General features: G+C 37.8%; 1 protein-coding gene across 2 annotated transcripts in view; it reads left to right on the top strand.

The window, feature by feature from the left end:
* The window catches only part of myo3b (myosin IIIB), a 146034-nt gene that overhangs the window by 14554 nt on the left and 110078 nt on the right, over positions 1-21402 (top strand). For both annotated transcript variants that reach the window (XM_052606909.1, XM_052606908.1), the window contains 3 exons: positions 1238-1314; positions 2791-2936; positions 20093-20158. In XM_052606909.1, the coding sequence (XP_052462869.1) occupies positions 1238-1314; positions 2791-2936; positions 20093-20158 (289 nt within the window). The remainder of the gene's footprint in view (positions 1-1237; positions 1315-2790; positions 2937-20092; positions 20159-21402) is intronic.

Below are 21402 nucleotides of genomic sequence, written 5' to 3'. Positions count from 1 at the left end.
TAAAACCTTTAAGTTTTAAATCAAATATTAAAAAGAAATAGATTTTAACACATGGAAATATGTACTTTAAAAGAGTCTGAACTAAATGCACTTATGCACACATTAATTGCAATAATAGTTCAAATATACATTAAATACGAGCAGAACTTAAGTTCATCTTGGTATGTAATTTCATAATTACTCTTTTTTTATCTTATTTTTTCTCATATTTCTAATTGAAGTGTTTAAAGTGGACTGTAAAATTTATGATAAACTAAAATATACTTTAAAAATACACTTTAGTGTAATTTAAAAATGAAACTTGTTATTTATTAAAATATATTCAATATAGCAATGAAAGGGTTACTCTTTTAAAGCACACTTAAGTGGCTTTTTATTTGATTGATATTATATTTCTATTTGTAAGTTCAGTTTATATATATATATATATATATATATATATATATATGTGTGTGTGTGAGTGTGTGTGTGTGTGTGAGAGAGAGAGAGAGATTTGAAGTACACTGCAGGTGCACATTTAGTGTAATTAAGCACTGTCTTTTTCACAAGAGATAACTTATACTTATAAACAATAGCTTGCATTGGTAATTTAAGCTGGTTGCTAAACTACTTTAGCTGGTTTTGGCTGTAATTTTGATTGATTGATTGATTTTTTTGTGCTGAGTGTAAAACATCATATATTTACTGCATCAGTTTACTAGCAATTCATTTGTTGACTATACATGAGATTTAAAATATATAATTTTTTAGGCAGATACACATCATATATCGTTTTTGTATGCATAATAAAATGAACAGTATGCTAATACTGTACCATGGCTCATGAGTTATCAGCAAATGAAATGCTGTTTAATTGAGATGGAGCCATTCAGGCGACTGTTCAGTGCTGTTCTGCATGGAAAGTGTGTGTGAGGGGGTGAGGGGGCTGTTTGGGGAGACTGATTCTTGTCTGCCTGAGGCGTGTTTGTCCCGTGTGAGAAAGAAGTGGTTCCCTGCTTGGAAGCAAAATGCCCTCATCACATAAAACTTATGCATGCCTCAGATTACTTGCCACCTCATAAATGTCTGAATCCATTGAACTGTTATTTGGTCCTACTTGAGAAATACCTGTACAGTTATTGTTGTTTATCATCACAGATGTTTACAAATTCCAGTAGGAAAACACACTAAATGAAAATAAAGACAAATAACTGTATTAAGCTGTGATTCTGACATATGAGGTCTTGATTTCTTGCAGGTGTCTCAGCTCAGCTGACGAGTGCCCGTCTCCGCCGAAACACATCAGTGGGAACCCCGTTCTGGATGGCTCCTGAGGTCTGTCCTGTCATAAAAATATGACCTTACTCTTTTTATTTCTGCATTTCAGTCTCTTTCTAGTCAACACCCATCTCTATTATTGATAAAGTACAAAACATGGATAGTCCACACAAAAATGAAGGTTCTGTTACAATCACACACCTTCGTGTCACTCCAAACCTGAATGGTTCAGTGTTTAACTGAAAGCTCCAGCTGCTCTTGCACAACAAATGTGAATTCAATTAAAAAATTACATGCCAGTATGTGTTTTAGCTGGATTGAATTCAGTGACATTGTTGGTTCTCAGACATAAATGAATAATATTTGAAAGCTATGACAGATTGTAAGTAAATAATGACTTAAATGTTCAGACTATTCCCCAAACAAAGCAGTCATATAACTTTAAAATATGTTTAATATAGAGCATTATTATTATTTAAAGTGCTATATTACTGAACTTTCCAGTAAGTCTGTTATACTAATAGTTAATTTTGTACTAACTGAAACAATCTGTGAGTAGAATGAGTAAATCTGTGTGAAAAAAAATGTTTGTCTTAATGCTTAGTGTGTTTTTGTGTATATGCATTACTGAGATATGTAACGTGTGTGTATGTGGGGTGGGGGGGGGGGGGGGTTGGGGTTATGTGAAGGTTAATAGCTGAGTGAAATAAAGCGAGGTGATGGGGCCAGTGGGGGAGGCCCCTTAGGGCCAATTAAAATACAGTCTAAATTAAACGCTTGGCAATATGCCGATTGGCCACAGTGTTTCTGACAGACTGATTTAATGCTGCAATACAACATAATTGTTGTGATTATTACATTACCGATATTATTAAATATCACAAAAATTGGTTGACTGGAGCTGAAACCAAATTAACTTACAAAATGATTCTGTTAAATTTACATGGATATACAGTACTGCATACATTTATAGCTTATTTAATCATTTTAAACCATGTAATAATGAAATTAGTCCCTCTAAAATTTTAATTGACTTAAGTAAAAAAAAACTTTAAATACTGAAGTTTATTTTCTTGTACAGTAGGCTATATCTTGTATAAGATGCTTCTACTAAAATACCTTTGGGAATTTAAAAATAGACCCAAATGAGTCAATAGGTGACATGCGGTAAGTGCATAAAGCTACAAAATAAATAAAGGTTGTGCTTAACTAAGAATTATTATTATTATTATTTAATAATAAGCATTCATATTAGTCTAGCTGACTGTAGATCACATAGTCTAGTATCTTGACAAATCCGAGGACAGTTAAGATCTCTTCTGAAAGTGAATTCAAAAAAAAAAAAATTCTTTAAAAACTTTCTACATTTTCAAATTTTATTTATTATGAACTTTCAGGGTAGATGAGATGTATGTGAGATTCCAAGTCTTCTAACTGTTGTTAAATAATTGACACACCAAGATTTCACGATTGGTGAGCTTTGTTTTTTGTATTGACAGAGTGAACGTGATTGGTTTGTGTGTCTGTGTGCAGGTGATAGCGTGTGAACAGCAGTATGACTACTCGTATGACGCCCGCTGTGATGTGTGGTCTCTGGGCATCACTGCCATAGAGCTGGCAGATGGAGACCCACCCCTGGCAGAGATGCACCCTGTCAAAGCGCTCTTCAAAATACCACGGTAAGACACCAGGGGGAGATATGCATACACTGCACTCACAAAAGAATGGGAAACGTGAGGAAATAGTGGGAGGAATAGATGGAAAAGAAGATAGAATAGGAATGAGAATACATTGAAAGAGAGTATCTATCTATCCATCTATCCATCAATCTGTCTATCTTTCTATCTGTCTGTCTGTCTGTCTGTCTGTCTGACTGTCTCTCTGTCTGTCTGTCTCTCTGTCTGTCTCTCTCTCTGTCTGTCTGTCTGACTGTCTCTCTCTGTCTGTCTAACTCTCTTTCTGTCTCTCTGTCTGTATGTCTGTCTGACTCTCTGTCTGTCTGACTCTCTGTCTGTCTGACTGTCTCTCTCTGTCTGTCTAACTCTCTTTCTGTCTCTCTGTCTGTATGTCTGTCTGACTCTCTGTCTGACTCTCTGTCTGTCTGACTCTCTGTCTGTCTGACTGTCTCTCTCTGTCTGTCTAACTCTCTTTCTGTCTCTCTGTCTGTATGTCTGTCTGACTCTCTGTCTGTCTGACTGTCTGTCTGTCTCTCTGTCTGACTCTCTGTCTGTCTGACTCTCTGTCTGACTGACTCTCTGTCTGACTCTCTGTCTGACTCTCTGTCTGTCTGACTGTCTGTCTGTCTCTCTGTCTGACTCTCTGTCTGTCTGACTCTCTGTCTGTCTGACTGTCTCAATTCAATTTCAATTCAATTTCAATTCAAATGAGCTTTATTAGCATGACTGTGGAACACAATGTTGCCAAAGCATCAACATATTATATATAAATAATAAAACAAACAAGCAAAACATATATTTACAAATCATGTCATATGTAGCATTTTATCCTAATAAATGAATAAATACAGTCGGTCTCTCTAGAAAATTAGCTGACTCTGGCGTTGTGAATAGCTAACACATATTTAGTCGCTAGTGCAGCTGTACTATCATCTTCTCCCAGTATGAAGAATTTTCTCAGTGTCGCTCAGTTCAGAGAATGATGGAATTAAAATTTCAAATCTGGGCAGAAAGGTTTCTCTTTATACTGGTGTATTTAGAGCAGAAGAGCAGAAAGTGTTCCTCATCCTCGATTGGCTGTAGGTCACAGTGTCTACAGATCCTCTGCTCTCTCTCTGTCCATGTTTGTCTATGTCTTCCTCTCTCTATCTCTAGATCATGGTCACTTAATCTGTATTTGGAGAGGATTTGTCTTTCTTTAAAATGTTTAATTTAATCAACACAGCTGTCATAGAATTGAATGATACCGGTCCCATTTCAAAAGCGGTTGATGGAATTAAATAGTAGTTTATTGTTTTTAATATCTCTATAGCAGACAATCCCATGTCTCTAAAATGTGAAACACAACTTGTTCAGATTTTTTGCTTTCATTTTCTTGCAGTTATAGAGCTAAATATATTTTGATATATATATATATATATATATATATATATTAGTGCTGTCAAAATTAGCGCGTTAACGCATTCGATTAATTTGAAATATTTAACGCGTTAAAATAAAATAACGCAATTAACTCGGTTGCAGTTTTTTTTATTTCCAGTTGTGGCCTTGTGTGTTCAACGTGCAAAGAAATATGGATAAGACCAAGGAAGGACTTTTAGACGGAAAGTTTCAGTATAAAACTCTGCCGGATTACTCTTCAATCTGCCACAAGAAACATTACTCTTCATTTAGTCTGCCACAAGAAACAGCAACATTAAAATCATGAACTCAAATGTCATTGTTTAAAAAAAAAAAAAAATGACTGTAACAGTGCGTAAATCAGACCTTTCTGTAACGCTAACGTTAATAAGCTTAAACGAAATAATTGTGTAGCGGAGTATTTTTTGTACACAGTGCCGCGAACTGTCAATCACGCGTGCATCACTCTCCTCCTCAGCTGCAGCAACTTGCGCTCTCTCTCTTCATCAAGCTTTAAAACAAAAAGGGGACAAAAAGATCATATTGTCTTTGTGCATAGGCTATAGATTAATTAGATAAATGAATATCTAAATTTGTGCCTTGCCGTCTACGGTATTTTTTTAGAACTTAGAAAAAAGATGCTGCAGCCAACGAACAGCCAGCGGGGGCTGCAGGAAGACTCAACCTCCGCAGACAGTTTTTAATGTTTATCAGACAATAAATACTCAAGATTTTGCTTTAGTATAACTCACAACGAGTTTCACACACACCTTCTCCGGCCACGTTGAGTTGTTGACACTTAACAGTGGGAAAAGCGACACATGCGCTATTCACTTGTATTATTTAAGGGTGAATGGGTAAAGTAGTTTCTGCTCTCGGTGGGATGAATTAGGAAGCTTGCATTGTGAAGGGCGCTCTGAAAATCGGCGGTGCAGGTAAAAGATTAAAACCTCTATTAAAACAGATGTCCAAATGAGCGTACCGGTACGCTACAAGCACGTTCTGGGCGCACGGAGAGGTGGCGGTACGCTCAAGAGCTATATTTGGAAGTGGCGGTACTGAGTACCGGTGCGTACCGGCCACTTAAAGCACTGGCAATGACTATACTTTGGAATTTTTTTGCAGTCCACTTAGAATTCAACATGGAAATCATTTTTGTTTTTCATTGGCATTGATTGTTTTGAAATTCAAATGGTACTTACATGCCTGTGTTTTTATTTCTGTAATAAATATGGCTTTCAAGCCAACAGTTAATTTGGAGGATATTGATGGTTTATTGCAGGTATGTTGTTTACATGAGAAAATCTGTGTTACAAGTTAAACAAAAATTCCAATAAACAATCATATTTTGAATTTAAATATTTTGAATTTAAATTTAAATGTCTTGAGTTTACATTAATTATTTACATTTTACATTTACATATCCAAAAAGTTTCAGTCTTTTAATTGCGATTAATCGCGATTAATCTTTAAAAATTGTGCGATTAATTAGTTAATTTTTTTTAATCGATTGACAGCACTAATATATATATATATATATATATATATATATATATATATATATATATATATAGAATATAAATAATTATATTTTTTAATTTGTACATTTTAATAAACTCAAACTTATCTAACTTTTTTTCTGTTTCACTTTCATAATTTATTTCACTTCAACAATAACCTAGCAAATGTCTTCTTTAAAACAAGACCAACCATACAGTAAGTCTATATTCCAAAGCATTCTTGAATTACAACCATTTAAATCGCATATTTTCAGATATATATATGAACACCTGACCTGGCAAATGACCGCTTTATTAATTCATTGTTATCACTAAATTAACCCTTTAACTGTCACCCTTTTTGATTGCACTATATTTTCACTGTTTATTTTATTTTATTGTTTTATGTAAAATCATTTTCTAACTGTTTTTAAATGTTTTAATCATTTTAAAAGTTTTAAAATTGCTTGTTTTATTTTTGTTATTATTTTTCTTCATGATTATTTTACTTGCTTTTATGTAAAGCCATTTGAATTACCATTGTGTACGAAATGTGCTATATAAATAAACTTGCCTTGCCTTGCCTTACAGACATAATTGTTAATGCTGCAGTGTATACGGTAGTTCTGCCAACGGTAAAGCCGTTGGTTCAGTCCAAAATGGCGGCAGCGCGATAGCAGCGCCATCTAGCGATTGTTGTAAAAACTGCAATGGAGTTTCGCCTCTTGTTACTTCTATACTCTTTGATAAAAGGTTTGGGGTTGATGGGGAGTATATTCTGATGGACGAGTTGAAGAGCGAGTGAGTTCAGAGGATGAGGTTCTGCTGAGCTTTCATTGGCGAGGAAGGCTTTATATTGCACTGACTCTGGGTCAGACTGATGGAGGTGATGCCAGAACTGAACACATCTCTTCTGGATCTCGATGTTCAGCGGGTACAGGCCCAGCTCAGCCCTGCAGGCCGCAGTGGACGTGTTTCTGTGAACCCCGAGAATATTTTTGCCAATTTCCAATTGTAATTTTCTAATTGATGTTTTATCCCAATTTTTTAAATTTACTGGTCCCCAAATTTCACATCCATATAAAATAATTGGTTTTATTATTTAATTATATAATTTTATCCAGGTTTTAATGGGTAATTTTAAGTGTCCACATCGTGACTTTATAGCATAGAAAGCCCTCCGAGCCTTTTCACCGAGTGTTTTCACAGCCAGACCGAAGCGTCCCGAAGCGCCGATGTCGATGCCCAGATAGCTGTAGCTAGAGCTGTGCTGTAGGAACTGGCCTTTATACAGGAACTGGTGTTTGTGTCCCTGAGATTTGGCTTTCTTCTGGAACACCATGACTCTGGTTTTGTCCAGATTGACGGTCAGGGCCCAGTCGTGACAGTATTGTTCCAGCAGGGACAGGCTCTGCTGAAGGCCCTCAGGTGTGCGGGACAGCAGGACCAGGTCATCCACATACAGCAGACATCTGACCTCTGACCCCTGTAGAGTGAGGCCATGCACAGTAGAGCTCTCCAGCGCTGACGCCAGGTCATTGATGTAGATGTTGAATAGAGTTGGGCTCAGACTGCAGCTCTCTCTCTCTCTCTCTCTCTCTCTCTCTCTCTCTCTCTGTCTGTCTGTGTCTCTCTCTCTCTGTCAAATTCAAATTCAAATGAGCTTTATTGGCATGACTTGCACAGTATTGCCAAAGCATTGTACATTACATGAATAAGGAATAAACAATTATATAATACATAAAACAAAAACAGATTTGTAAAATAATTAAGTATATGTATTCTTTCTCCTTTTTTTTCTAAAAAGAAAAAAAACAAGAAAAAAACAAGAAAAAGACAACAAATAACAAAAAATATATAATAAAAATAATAATAATAAATTTGCGCAAGAGTACATGTAAGAAATGCTCTTGCTTCAGTTTTGTCCACTGGCTGACAGTCTTAGTTTGTGACAGGCTGATACATATCTTACTGCTGTTGTGATCATTTTGGAATTTTCCCCTAAAATGTGATTTAATTTTTCTGTATTTGGTAATGCCATAAACTTTGGTTTAATTTCTTGTAATTTGTGGAAATATGCAGCTCTTATGTTATGATAGTAATCACAGAGTAGTAAGAAGTGTTCCTCTGTCTCCAGCTCTCTCTGAGAGCACAGTGAACACACACTCTGCTCTCTCGGCTGCCATCTCTGTCTGTGTCGTCCTCTCTCTACAGCCAGACAGTGATCGCTCAGTCTGTATTTTGTAAGTGTTTTTCTTAATTTGGGATCTTTTACACAGCTCAGGTATTCTGCTGGTTTATAATCTTTCTTCAGGTCTAAATACAGCTCCATCTTCTTCTGTGATTTAGTAGCATGTTTCCAGTAGGTGATGTAATTCTGTTTTTGTAACTGGATAATTTGGTTTGGTCGGATGGTGCTGTGCTGGTCTGGCTGTAGTTTGAGCATCAGCTGTGAGAGAGCGCTCCTCTGCAGGTTCTGCTCCTGACACCGCAGGGTTTCAGCCTGGTATGAGCTCGGCTCGCTGCGCTTCAGGTGCTGGTAGAACTTCACCGCTCTCTTTTGGATACTGATCAATAAGGGGTATTGTCCTAATTCAGCTCTGCACGAGTTGTTTGGCGTTGATCTGTTTACTTTTAGGATATTTTTACAAATTTGTGTATGCAGAGTTTCGATTTCTTCTTTTTCCCATTTAGAAAAATCTTGGGTTTTTAGAGGTCCCCATATCTCGCTGCCATACAGAGCAATTGGTTCAATTATTGATTTTAGGATTTTTAGCCAGGTTTGAATTGGAATTTCATGTCAAATAGTGTTTTTAATCATGTAGAAGACACTCAGTGCTTTTGCCTTCAGTTCATTCACAGCCAGATTAAAGTTCCCTGTAGAACCCAGTTTTAGTCCCAGAAAGGTGTATTCATGGGTGTGTTGGAGGACTTGGTTTCCTGCTCGAAAGATGTATTTATTTTCCCTACATCTGGATCTGTTTTGAAAAATCATTATTTTAGTTTTTGCGAGGTTAATTTTGAGAGCCCACGTTTGACTGAATGTCTCTACGACGTCGAGGAGCTGCTATAGTCCCTCTTTTGTTTTTGACAGAATCACTAAATCATCTGCAAAGAGGAGACATTTAACTTCTGATTGCGTCAGGGTTGGGCCGGGGGCAGTCGAATTATTTTAGGCTTTGGCTAATTCGTTGATATAAATGTTAAATAGAGTGGGGCTCAATGGGCAACCTTGTCTGACTCCTCGTTGTTGGGAGAAAAATTCTGTTCGTTTATTTCCTATTTTTACAGCACATGTATTGTTTTTATACATGGAGCTTATCAAATCAAATGTTTTCCCTCCAATCCCAGTCTCCAGGAGTTTTAGGAAGAGTCCTTCATGCCAGATAGAGTCGAAAGCCTTCTCAAAGTCAATAAAGCAAGCAAAGATTTTGGATTTATTTTGGTATACATGTCGATCAATGATAGTGTGGAGGGTGTAAATGTGGTCCGATGTTCTGTGTTTGGGCAGAAATCCAATTTGACTTTTGTCCAGGATTTTGTGGGTTTTGAGAAAGTTTTGCAATCTCATATTAATAATCGAACAGAATATTTTCCCCAGGTTGCTATTGACACATATGCCTCTGTAATTGTTTGGCTAATATTTGTCTCCTTGTTTAAATATTGGTGTAATTAAGCCTTGGTTCCAGGTGTCGGGGAAAAATCCTACTCTCAAAACAAGGTTGAATAATTTGATTATTGCCTTTTTGAATTGGTCGTTGGTGTATTTTATCATTTCGTTTAATATTCCGTCGATGCCACATGCCTTGTTGGGTTTTAGCACATGTAGTCTATCGGTAAGCTCATTTACTGTGATTGGAAAGTCCAGGGGGTTCTGATTGTCTTTAATCTTTTCTTTCAGGATTTCTAATTTGGTTTTTAATTCATTTCGAGCAGGATTTGTTTCAGTTGTTTTGTACAGATTTTCAAAGTGTGTCTTTCATATGTTCCCGTTTTGAATGGCCAATTCTTCTTTTTGTGCTCTATAGAGAGTGTTCCAGTTGTTCCAGAAGTTATTGGTATTTATTGATTCCTCCATTGCTTGAAATAATTGTTCTGTATGCTCTTCCTTTTTTACTCTTAGAGTTTGTTTGTACAGTCTAAGGGCTTTGTGATACTGATAGCGGAGTTCTTCATTGTCAGGATCTCTGTGTTTTTGATTTGAAAGATTTCGTACTGTCATTCTAATTCTTGTACACTCTTCGTCAAACCACTTGTCATTGTTGTTTTTTGGTTTTCTTTTTAATGATTTTTTCAAATTGCACATGGATGCTGATTGGTGGAATATATCTGTAATGTCCTTTAGTGCCAGATTTATGCCTACTTTATTTTGTGGATATGTGTTCATTATAAAATTGTCTAATAGTAATTTGATTGTTTGACTTTCTAATGCATTCTGATAATTTTCTGTGCTGTTATTTGTCCACTTGTAGGGTGGTTGCAGCTTCAGTAAATGAGAGGGCTGTCTGTGTGATTCGTTGCTATGAGTTGGTCTTAAATAGAGTGTAATGTTACAGTGGTCTGACAGAGGGGTTTGAGGACTGACTGTGAATGCTCTGAGATGCACTGGGTCAATGTCTGTGATGAAGTAATCTACAGTACTGTTGCCCAAGAAAGAATTAAAGGTGTAACAACCAAAAGAGTCTCCTCGTATGCGACCGTTCACTATATACAGGCCCAGTGACCGACAGAGCTCTAGAAGGCTTCTCCCACTTTTGTTTGTTGATTTGTCATAATTGTTTCTTAGCTGGTATGAGGGCAGAGAGTGGCTGGTGTTTGTGATATATTTGTCTCCCTGCATGTTGACAAAGTCTGGTTCATTTCCAGTTCTGGCATTTAGATCGCCACACATTAACACATTTCCTTTAGTCTGGAAATGGCTAATCTCATCCTGCAGGATGGAGAAGGTTTCTTCACTGTAATAGGGGGACTCAGCTGGGGGAAGGTATATAGCACACAAGAATATGGGACGGTCTGTGGAGACAATGTCTGTTTGGATTTTTAACCAAATGTTAAATTTTCCGATTTGAATAGCTGTGATTGAGTCTATGAGGTGTGCTCTGTACCATATCAGCATTCCCCCTGAGTCTCTGCCCTGAGTCACCCCTCTTAGATTCGTCGATGGGACAACTATTTCCCTAAATCCAATCGGACAGCCAGTGGACAAATCTTTAACATTCCATGGTTTCCTGTAGTATTATAATATCAGAATTCTCAATTTCTTTTTTAAAGTCTGAATGTTTACTCTTGATACCAAAAACAGAGGACCTCAGACCTTGAATATTCCAACATGTGACTTTCAGGGAATATGAGCTCATTAAATAATCACATTTGTTATTTCAAAACAAGACAGACATCAGTATATTGAATTGACAAATCAAGAAGAATATATTAAATATTGTGATCCAAGAAAATAAGTTAAATGTATACATTAGGTAAAGAAAAATATACAAATATCATATTCATATTACATAGTTTTTTTCTTCAAGAAGTATAAATAATATGAGGTTTCTAAAATCTGATATAAAAATAAAAAATAAACTCATATACATGCATACACATCCATACCCTTTTTTTTTTCAAGAATAATAAATCGGTTTCTAAGAGTCGCATTTAAAATAAGTAGAAATAAAACACATTTTCACACATACACACACACACACACACACACACATACATTTTCAATTCTTTTCATTCTTTTCTTTTTCATTCTCAATATAATTATATATATATACATTTTTTTTTTTTTTTTGTGAGTCACTAACCCATGAGGTGTGAGCACAGCAGGGTCAGCATGTGCTGGATGTTGTTGAGGTCTCTGCAAGGCGATGAGGTCGGCTGGCTGGGGGCTGTGCTGGGGCTGCAGGGGGTCAGTAATCTGCTGCCCGGCTGATGAGAAGGTGAGGGGGCTTCAGGCCTGTTCATGCGCTGCTGTCCAGGGGGGAACACAGAACCTGTCGTGGGCTTCCTCCGGTCAGAGGTGAAGTGGTGTCCCTGCAGTAGCTCTATGGGCTGTCCATGAAGTCGCTGCGGTGTGCTGGAGCTGCGGTTGAGTGCGATGTCCTTCAGGGTTTTAGCAAAGATGGGGACAGCCCTTCTGTGGAGGTGGACATGGTCATACAGGCTGCTGAGATTCAGTGTGGTGTTCTGAACCAGGTGTACTTGGGCTTTAGGGCACAGTCTCTGGATACTCTAGCATTTATATGCCTGATGGTGTCCTGGTGGAAGTCCGAGCGCAATAAAAGGGTGGAGAGGATGATTTTTGAGTTGGGGAAGTTGGAGGATGCCTTCTCAGTCACATTGATGAGAGCTGTTGCTACTCTCTCTCTGAGCTCGGAGGTCGTTCGTGCCGGTGTGGATGATGATGTGGCTGGGGGAACCCAGCTGTACTTCACACAAGAGCTCCAGGGCCTTCTCTGTGTTTGGGCACCAGATTTTTCTGACGTTTTTTTCTGGGAAAAAGTCTCCTTTCATCGATGAACTTGCCGTTGGAGTCCATGAGGAGTACAATGTGAGGCTGTGATGGACTGCAGGAGTCTGCTGGAGGAGGTCTGCTGGGCCGGGTCTCTCGAGTCTCCTCTGAGCTCTGCTGGTCTCCTCTCTGAGTCGACTGCTTCTCCACAGCTGACCGCTCTATTATGTGGGACTCTCTCAGCTTTCTCATCTCTTCCCTCATTACAGACAGCTGATTGCTGTACTCTTCTCCATATTTTTTTCATTTATTTGAGTTTCTTTCTTAAGCATTTCTATTTCTTTCCTGTAATCTGCTTCTTTCTGTGTTGGATCCATCTCCTTCACTGCTCCATGCATCTCCTCTCTCAGCTGCACCAGCTCCAGCTCCATCTCCCTGAACTTCTCCTTCATATCACTGATGATGCTGTGTAGAAGGGACATCTCCTCACTGTCGTCTCTGGACTGATGGCTGGACGTCGAGGGCTCTTCTGCACACTTTTGTGTATTAGGGATGACCTTTTGTGTTTTAGGGCTGATCTTGTTCTGCTGAGCTATTTCTTTAATTAGCAGGAAGTCCTTTTCAAATTGTTTCAGCTTGCCCTGAATCATTACAGTCCCATTTTTATACAGGTTGGCTGTTATCATGACATCTGAATCTGACTCCTCCCCTTCCTTGATCTGTAGCTTCCATCCATTACTGATGCCCTTTCTGATGACTGTGGGGTAATGATGTCTGATTGATGAATGTTTTTATCTACTGGAGTTAGCCCTTATATTGTAGCTTAATTAAATCACAGTTTTTGGGCAAATCTTTCTCCAAAACAAAGGTTGTTGATTGTTGATGGTATTTTGTGTACTCACTCGGAGTTCCTTTTTTCCTCTTTCGTGGTAGTTGTGGGACCTTTAAGCCTTCTGTCAGTTGGTTGTCTGCTAGTTGTCTTCTGCAGATTTTTCTTTGTTGAGTCAATGTTCTTTTGCAGTTAATATGTTGCAGAAGGTCTTAATTGATATAATTTTATAAAAACTGATCATCTGTCTCGCCTCAAAACAACATTTAAAAGTAAAAAATCAGGAGCTAATTTTCATGCTGCTGCTGCTGTTGAATGGAACTATATCTCTCTCTATATCTCTATATCTCTGTCTCTCTCTCTCTCTCTCTCGCTCTCCCTCACACACACACACACTCAGCTCTTTCTGTGTCTGCCCGTCTCGATGGCTAGACTGTGCTCACTCAGCCTGTACTTGCTCAGGATCCGTCTCTGCTTTGTGTCTCTGACACATTCATAATCAGATTTTAGTTCGATAGAATTGTAATTTACTTTGTGTTTTAGTTTCTTGATCCCAATGTTCCAGATATGTATTTTTAGATTGTTTGATAATTTGATTGATTTTGATGTTTGATTGATTTTTCTTTCACCTAAAATAGAAGTATTAAAATTTTGTTTTTTTTTTACCCTCTCTGAATACTGAATAGGTGTAGATGTGCAAACATCTGGTTTGATCATTTGGTTGTATTTTCAATTCTGTGAATATTTGTTTTGGTGATTATTTTCAGTAAATGGACTATCTTGGCTCAGCTGAAGCTTTGTGCAGCTAATGTTATCAACATATGAATGTTTTCAAATGCTGTTTGTGTGAAATGGCACATTAGTGCTTTGTTCAGTGGAATAGCCCCATGTGCACTTCATAATGCCTGGTTCTTTCTCAGTTCACCCTCATTTATCTTAACTGTTTTAATGTCACAGAATCAGGATATCTTACATGTCACACTATTCTGATTAACAATCAAATTTAAGAGCTTTGATGAAAATCTGACCTTTTGCCATTGTTATGATTACACCATCATCACCCAGAATGCATAGTGGTTTGTTCTTTGATTGTAATTTGCATTTGTGATTAGCCGCCCTTCCTTCCCTATTGTCATTAAGATGAGGCTGACACTCATGTTATCTGCCCCGCTCCAGGCCTGCAGGGGATGGGACACACTCCTTCATGACACTGACACTGCAGCACTTAGCTCACTTTTAGAGAGCGGCTACACAACACATTGACATAGAATACTTAGTGCACAGTATGTAGTATACACTAAATACTGCCTACTTTTCAAGAAAAAATTGTTTACTAAAACAAATAAATATTACCCACCTTTCTTCCCCCTCCTCTATCTCTAGCTTCTTTCTTTCTTTCTTTCTTTCTTTCAAATGAAATTAGATATTTGTTGCAGAAATCAGATGTGTGGACCTTTAGCACAGTAGCGGGTGAATAAATCAGTGTTGGTGTGTGCACTCGGGCATGAAATGATTCTGTTAACATGTCATATGTCTGGGCCGGCGTTCCCACGATCAGCCCCTCTCTCAGATGGAGAGATTAGGAGGGGGTCGTGGAGCAATCGGAGCCTGTCAGCTCCAAATGTTTGACTCATGATGAAGGACATCAGAGGGAACTGAATAGGTACTCATACAAGGCTGCACTATTCCCAATCTGAATACAATTGTTGGAGCTAAAGCACTTTTCTCACTGACATGCAGTGCAGTGACTCCTGGGTTTTTCATTAAGGCTAAATCATTTGCATTTACTTAAAATCTTCCAAGCCTGAGCTAGCTGTGGTGTAAAGTGTACTGTATTCAATCCACTGCACCTAGAGGTAAAGGCTCATGTAAAGCTTTGACAGATTTTATTTTGATCAGCTAAAATTTGTATTTAAAGTAAGGTCGCATTAGTAATATCACTGCAAAAATAAAAAAGTGAATTGTCAACAATATAGAGCTATCTTTGAAGCACAGCTCACATGGAAATCACTTTCAAACCAAGCTGCCTCTGTTGGTCAGCACAGAAAATGTGCATGACCAACTTTAACATGAGTGAAATCTCAGTCCTATGAATGAATGTTAATGGATGTCTTTCTCCATATATTATAGACCTACTTAGTTCCTGCTGGACGTATTAACAGGCATAACCACTGCTAAAAAGCATCAAAACAGCCTGGATATGGACAAGATGGAAATTCACACCGGTCAAATTCTGTCAGTGACAGTGTAGCCTGTGTATGTATGGAAACATACAGTAAAAAAGACAAAATACCATCTCTCTTTAATATTGTAATGTCCCGTTGCTATTTTGTTTTACTTTCTTGAAGATTTTGCCTTCATTTCCACTTGTCTAGAAACAATTTGATCAGTATGGCAAGCCTTGGGAGGTTTAGTCTTTTGTATGTAGCAGATTAGTACTGACAAAACATCTGCCATGTCATTTATCATCCAAAGCCGGTGTAGCCACAGCGCTTGTGTTGGAGTCACTTGCTCACCCTTGGATCCTTGGCAGTGAATGGGTGCCGTCAGAATGAGTCCAAATAGCTGATAAAAACATCTCGGTAGTCCACAAGTAATTAACAAGCCTCCAGTCCATCAATTAACCTCTTAAGTAGCGAAAGGCTTTGTGTTTTTAAGAATAAATATATTTCACTTCACAACACTTTAATTGATGGACTGGAGTCATGTTAATTACTTGTAGAGTATTTTATCAGCTGTTTGGACTCTCATTCTGACGGCACCCATTCACTGCAGAGCATCCATTGGTGAGAAAGTTTTTTCTTGTTGTTGAAATATGACCTAGGCTAGACGTGTACTGACAGGTTTGATGAAATACACACTTACATTTATGTATATAAATCTACAGTATCTATCTCTCCCTCCCTCTGTTTGTGTCATCTACAGCGTAACAAACTGATGTTGTGAGTAACACGTCTGAAAGCGTGACTGTTTGACAGACAGAGTTTAATGGCTCTGCGGCTATATTAGAATAAACCAAGTGTGTTTACATCCTGTTTGCATGTGCTCACAAACACCCAATGAGGGTGAATACAACGGCAGAATTTACCCAGCACAATAGCAGCGCCATCAGCGACGTCGCCTTCACTTTGTTATGTATAAGCAGCTCTCTACAGCACTGCAACATCAAGGCGAGCGTGTGGCTGCAGGCACGAATTATATTCTGCATTGAAGGAGTCGCTTATTTTCCTTTGATGTGTTCTTCAGAGAGGACGGCCTGTCTGAATATCTATCAAAGCACCCAGTGACTTAGAGCAGCGCAGAATGACAGATTACCGTGGAAAAAAGAAATCGCTGTTTAACAGGGGTTAGTTTATATGCCTGATGCTTTGTTGTTGGTGATAGTTTCTGATGAAAGACAGAGAAGATGTGTTTTTAAGTAGTATGTCTGTCCTTCGACCTGCACAGCTCTTTATGTCTGTTTGGGACTTCAATCAAGACAAAATCAGATTAAGAGTCATTGGGGGAAAAACAAGGAGATCTTGAAGCAGAAGTAGTAGTAGTAGGGAATATAAATGAAAACATGAGAGCTCCACGTTCGTGTTTGCCTAACAACAGCCCATCTAGCAATAAGATGCTGCAGGCAGGCTGGATTCTTAACATGATCATAGTGCTGTTTCTCTTCCTGTCCTTGCTGCAGATGAGCACTGGGCCCATCTATTCTGTTGTCCTCTAGGTAAATCCTCATAACACGGTATTACTGTACTTTAGACTCAAAAATCATATTATTACCATAGACTTTAGAAGTAACCTGCATCCAGTCATCAAGTGCAAAATATTTTTGTTTGTTGGGCTTCTGCTTGGAGTTCTGATTTGTCCTCTGTTTCATGATTTTTGGGCTCTTTCTGTCACTTTTGCGATTTTTACACATTGTTTTTTACAGACTCGTGGAGATTTGCATTTGTATGGCAGGCACCAGTCTTCTTCAGATTTTTAAATGCACTTAACATAAAATGTGTCATAGTTTAAATATATATAGCTGCTATTAGTTGGACTTTTAGAGTGTTTTTTTGAGCCCCTATATGGACTACTTAAGTACATCTTATCAATGTAATTTCATATTTGTTGCTTTGGTTTTCTTTGTAATATGGTTAAACTGTACTGCCGAAATACTGCAATGCATGGTAATGTAATTTATATTCAACCTTATGTTATGTATATAAATGTTTAATTAAACATTTGTAATGAAGTTGCAATTTACTGTAGTGCAATTAAAATGAAATGTAGTATTGAATAAGGCACTACAGTTAAAATTATATTCAAGTGCTTGTGCTGTTGTATGTTAGACAACACATCAAAATAAGTGTACGTCTTAAAAGCACAAAAAAAGATTATTGAAAAAAAATATTTAAAATGTACTTTTAAAACTCATTTAATGCATATATTACAAAGTGCACATTTTAAAAAAAAAAATTAAGTTTGTTGAGAAAAATAGTCATAAAGTGCACTCTTTTTAAATATACATATGGAAAAAAAAATAGAATATTAAATATACGTATGGAAGAAATACTATATAGAAGTCAATGGCAAATAAATCAGCTGTTTAGCTACCAGCATTCTTCTAAATAACTCCTTTTGTGTTTAAAAGAAGGAAGAAACTCATTCCAGTTTTGAACAACTTGAGGATGAGTAAATGTTGACAGAATGTTCATATTTTTGGTAAACTATCCCTTTAAGTGACCTTTTATTTCAGTATTACGTTAAATGCAAGTAGAGTTTATTTATTTATTTATTTTTTTAAGTACCTTTAAGATTTGAAGTTTTCTGAGCTGGCCTAAAACTGTCCCAGATTTTGAAGCTTCACAGCATCACTAGCCGTGTTTCCTCTGTCAGGCCAGTGCGAGCCAGGGCTTAAAATGGGCCGGGCGGGGGCTAATAGACTCGGGCCAGTAGCACTGAGGCCAGAATAGTTCAGGGTTTCCTCCGTCGGGTCAGTAGCTCTGCTAAAACACACCCTTTACACACCTCTCAGGAACAACGTCATGCAACCTCATCATTTCACCAGCAAAGAAAAGTTATCAGAAAACTAATAAGAAATAAATCACTGGAGCATGCGTGATCACAAAACAAACACGATGTTTGCATGCTTTGTTAAATATTCAAATTCTAAAGCATTGATGTTTTACTATAGAATAAGTGATACATTGATCATAATGAATTAATTTATCAGGACTCAAACTTATTTATTTATTTTAAACGCTTATGAAAATAGCCTGCTTATTCAGTCGAGTCTGTTTCTGTTTATTTGTAGCCTATAAGTCACATTTAGAATGAATGATAATATCTCTATTTTTATAAAAGCTCCTGAACAAAAAACATTATTATATTTTTATGATAGGCTACGTGGAGCTAAACTATCAGCTAACAGATAATATATGTTACTAAATAAATACACGATTGTGATTATAATCCACATTGGATCTAATAATTTCAAACATTCGCTGCTGACTAAGAGTGAGTTTTGAGCTCAAATTATTTTTAAAAATCTTTAATGCTGGTGTTATAGCTGTTATCTTTCTGAAATGATCCGCAGCGCTGAGCTCTCCAGACGTGAAGAAACTCCTCCCTTGTTCATAACCCTTCCTCTAGCCCCAGCTGGCCCGCTTTGGCCCAAGGTTTTCGTCAGGCCAGAAACCCTGGCCGTTGGCCCCGAGGAAGCCCTGACGAGGCACGATCAAGCAAGTGACTAGCACGCCTGGTTTAAGCTCGACAGTGGAAACGTGGCTACTGAGAGCTGCTTGTGTGTTAATAAATGAGCCTATGAGAGTTTTAATATATAGGCATGTGAAAGTGTGTGTGTGTGTGAGTTAATAGATGGCTCTGTCTGAGTGTAGCTGACAGAGGGATTATTCGCTCTCATAACTCGGCAGCTCTGTGGACAGATGTTGCCTGCCAGACACTCTGAAGGGCGGCTCGTTTGTCATCCAGTAGCAGGCCGACCGGCCCTGGCCCACACTCTGTGCCTTAAAGACTTAAATACTTACAACTCCACCTCACTGATATACAGTGCAGCAGCTCATCTGAGTTACGACCTGCTCTATTGAAGAGCTCAAGGCTCGCTTAACTGCTTCTCTGCAGTGAAAACTCTGAACTGAAGTGCAGAGGGCTTCTGGGATTTTGCATTTAACCAAAGATGTAAGCAGCTGCGCACTGATTCATTATCTGATGCATTATCAGAACTATATACTTCACCAAATATCAAATAAGTAAATGAAATGTTGATGTTGAGTTTACTTTATTTTTCATTGTTTCAAATAAAATAAATATTAACTGAAATAAAATAAAATATAAAATGCAATTTTTCATTTAGTATAAGTTAAAGTACTACAATGTCAAAGTAAATGAACAAAAAATACAACTTAATAAAAATGAAACAGGCATTTAAAAAAAATTTTGTCTAAAATTAACAGAAAAATAGAAACTAATTAAAAATATTAACATGAACTTTTAAAGCAGTGACACTAAAATGACACCGCTTACCAGACATCTTTGCTAAACTAAACATTGCCAAAATATGTGGTAGTTTAAAATAAAAACTCATAGCAACAATATGCTGTATTTATACCCTGAAGTCTGCAATTAATGTTAGAAAATTTTGGGGATTTTTAATGGTTACAGTATAAAGAGAAGATGTGAAAGTGAAAGCATATTGATTTTAGTGTAGGACTGTAGAGAGGTAAAAGTATTTGACTTCTAGGCTTTTATTCTAGAGAAGCTGTTTTGCATAGCTGTTCTTTGGCACAGGTCTATACCTGAATGATGCATTTGTGCTTTCTGCTTTTCTTTGTATAGGAAGATGAATGTGAATAGAGATTTGTTCTGAACAAACACAGTTGTCTCTTTAGATTTGTAATTTCTTTACCATCGCTGAATGAGGTCAGTCCAATACGTTTGCTTGTCTCATTCATGTGCGTTGTATCTTTGTGTGTTTTATCTGCAGGAACCCGTCTCCTACCCTACGTCACCCGGAGCAGTGGTGTAGGAGTTTCTGTCACTTCATTGCTCAGTGAGTACAACAGCTTCATCTCTTTCTTCTGTACAGACCAAACTCTCCCTATGATGTGTTTTCTTATTGATATTGTCCATAATTTTTTGCTTAGTCACTTGCCAGTTAATCATATTTGTATTCCTTGATCTGTGTAAAATACTGAAATCGTGATCTCTGTAAATACAGTAGACAGGAAAAGTGTTCCGAAGTTGGCAATCTAATTTCTCCTAATTTTCAGTGGTTTCAAAAAGTATTTGTTGTACTTTTATACTTTTATATCTATTTGTATGCTTACTACCATTCCAAAGTTTGAGGTCAGTAAGGTTTTATGTTGTAAGTTGAAAGTTGCAAGTGTAAGATTTTTTTTCCTCAATAAATAACTAATTTTATTACGGTATTATTACGGTAGCCCCACTCTAGAAGAACCAGAGACGAGACCTCCTCTCTCAGGCGAACAGACCAATCTGGCACCCCCAGCCCAAGCTGTGAGCCCTGCACCTCTGGCCTCACGATGAGCATCTGAAGGCCTCCCCGAGAGTGTTTTAAATACAATATCTCAGGCTATAGCACCATATACGAGATGCCTCTATGCCCTTAGATGAAGGGACAGCATGGTTGTTCGCTTCTTGAATGGGTCTAGGAGGCTTAACACGTCTCGCCCCACCACAGTCCCTACATGGGATCTGTCCATGATGCTGAGGGCTGTAAGGAGCCCTCACTTTGAGCCTCTACAACCCATTGACTTTCACCCCCTGACACTTAAAACCATTCTGCTACTGGCGTTAGCATCGGTAAAGCAGATGGGAGATCTTTGTGAGCCCCTCTTGCCTGAAATTTGGGCCCAAGGTTAAGTACATACCTACCTAAGGTGCTCTCCACTGTTTTTTGATAAAGTAAATATAGCCTTGGTGAACATAAGAGATATTTTTCAAATAAACAAATAAATACCACCCTGAACTTTTAAATGGATATTTATAAATTGTTCCCTATCAAAAACTACCCAATGCTGCGTTTCAATAATGGTTATGAAAACATTCTTTGTTCTTTGTGTCAGACATGCCAAGAATTGGCATAAATAACCTCGGTGGGTGACATCATTTGATTGCAGTCACTTGCACGGTTATAAATAGATGTGAAATGGACACACCTTCAGGTTCATATCGGAGGATGACTCCATACAACATTTGCTTCAAGTGTTTGAGTGATGAGCACACTGCAAGCACTGCACCGTTTTGCCGGGCCCCAGATCTGTCTCTCCATGT

This window comes from Carassius gibelio, chromosome A9, assembly GCF_023724105.1.
Source record: "Carassius gibelio isolate Cgi1373 ecotype wild population from Czech Republic chromosome A9, carGib1.2-hapl.c, whole genome shotgun sequence".
Lineage (NCBI taxonomy): Eukaryota > Metazoa > Chordata > Actinopteri > Cypriniformes > Cyprinidae > Carassius > Carassius gibelio.
The sequence above is the reverse complement of the archived record's forward strand: the minus strand, read 5'-3'. Positions and strand labels throughout refer to the sequence as shown.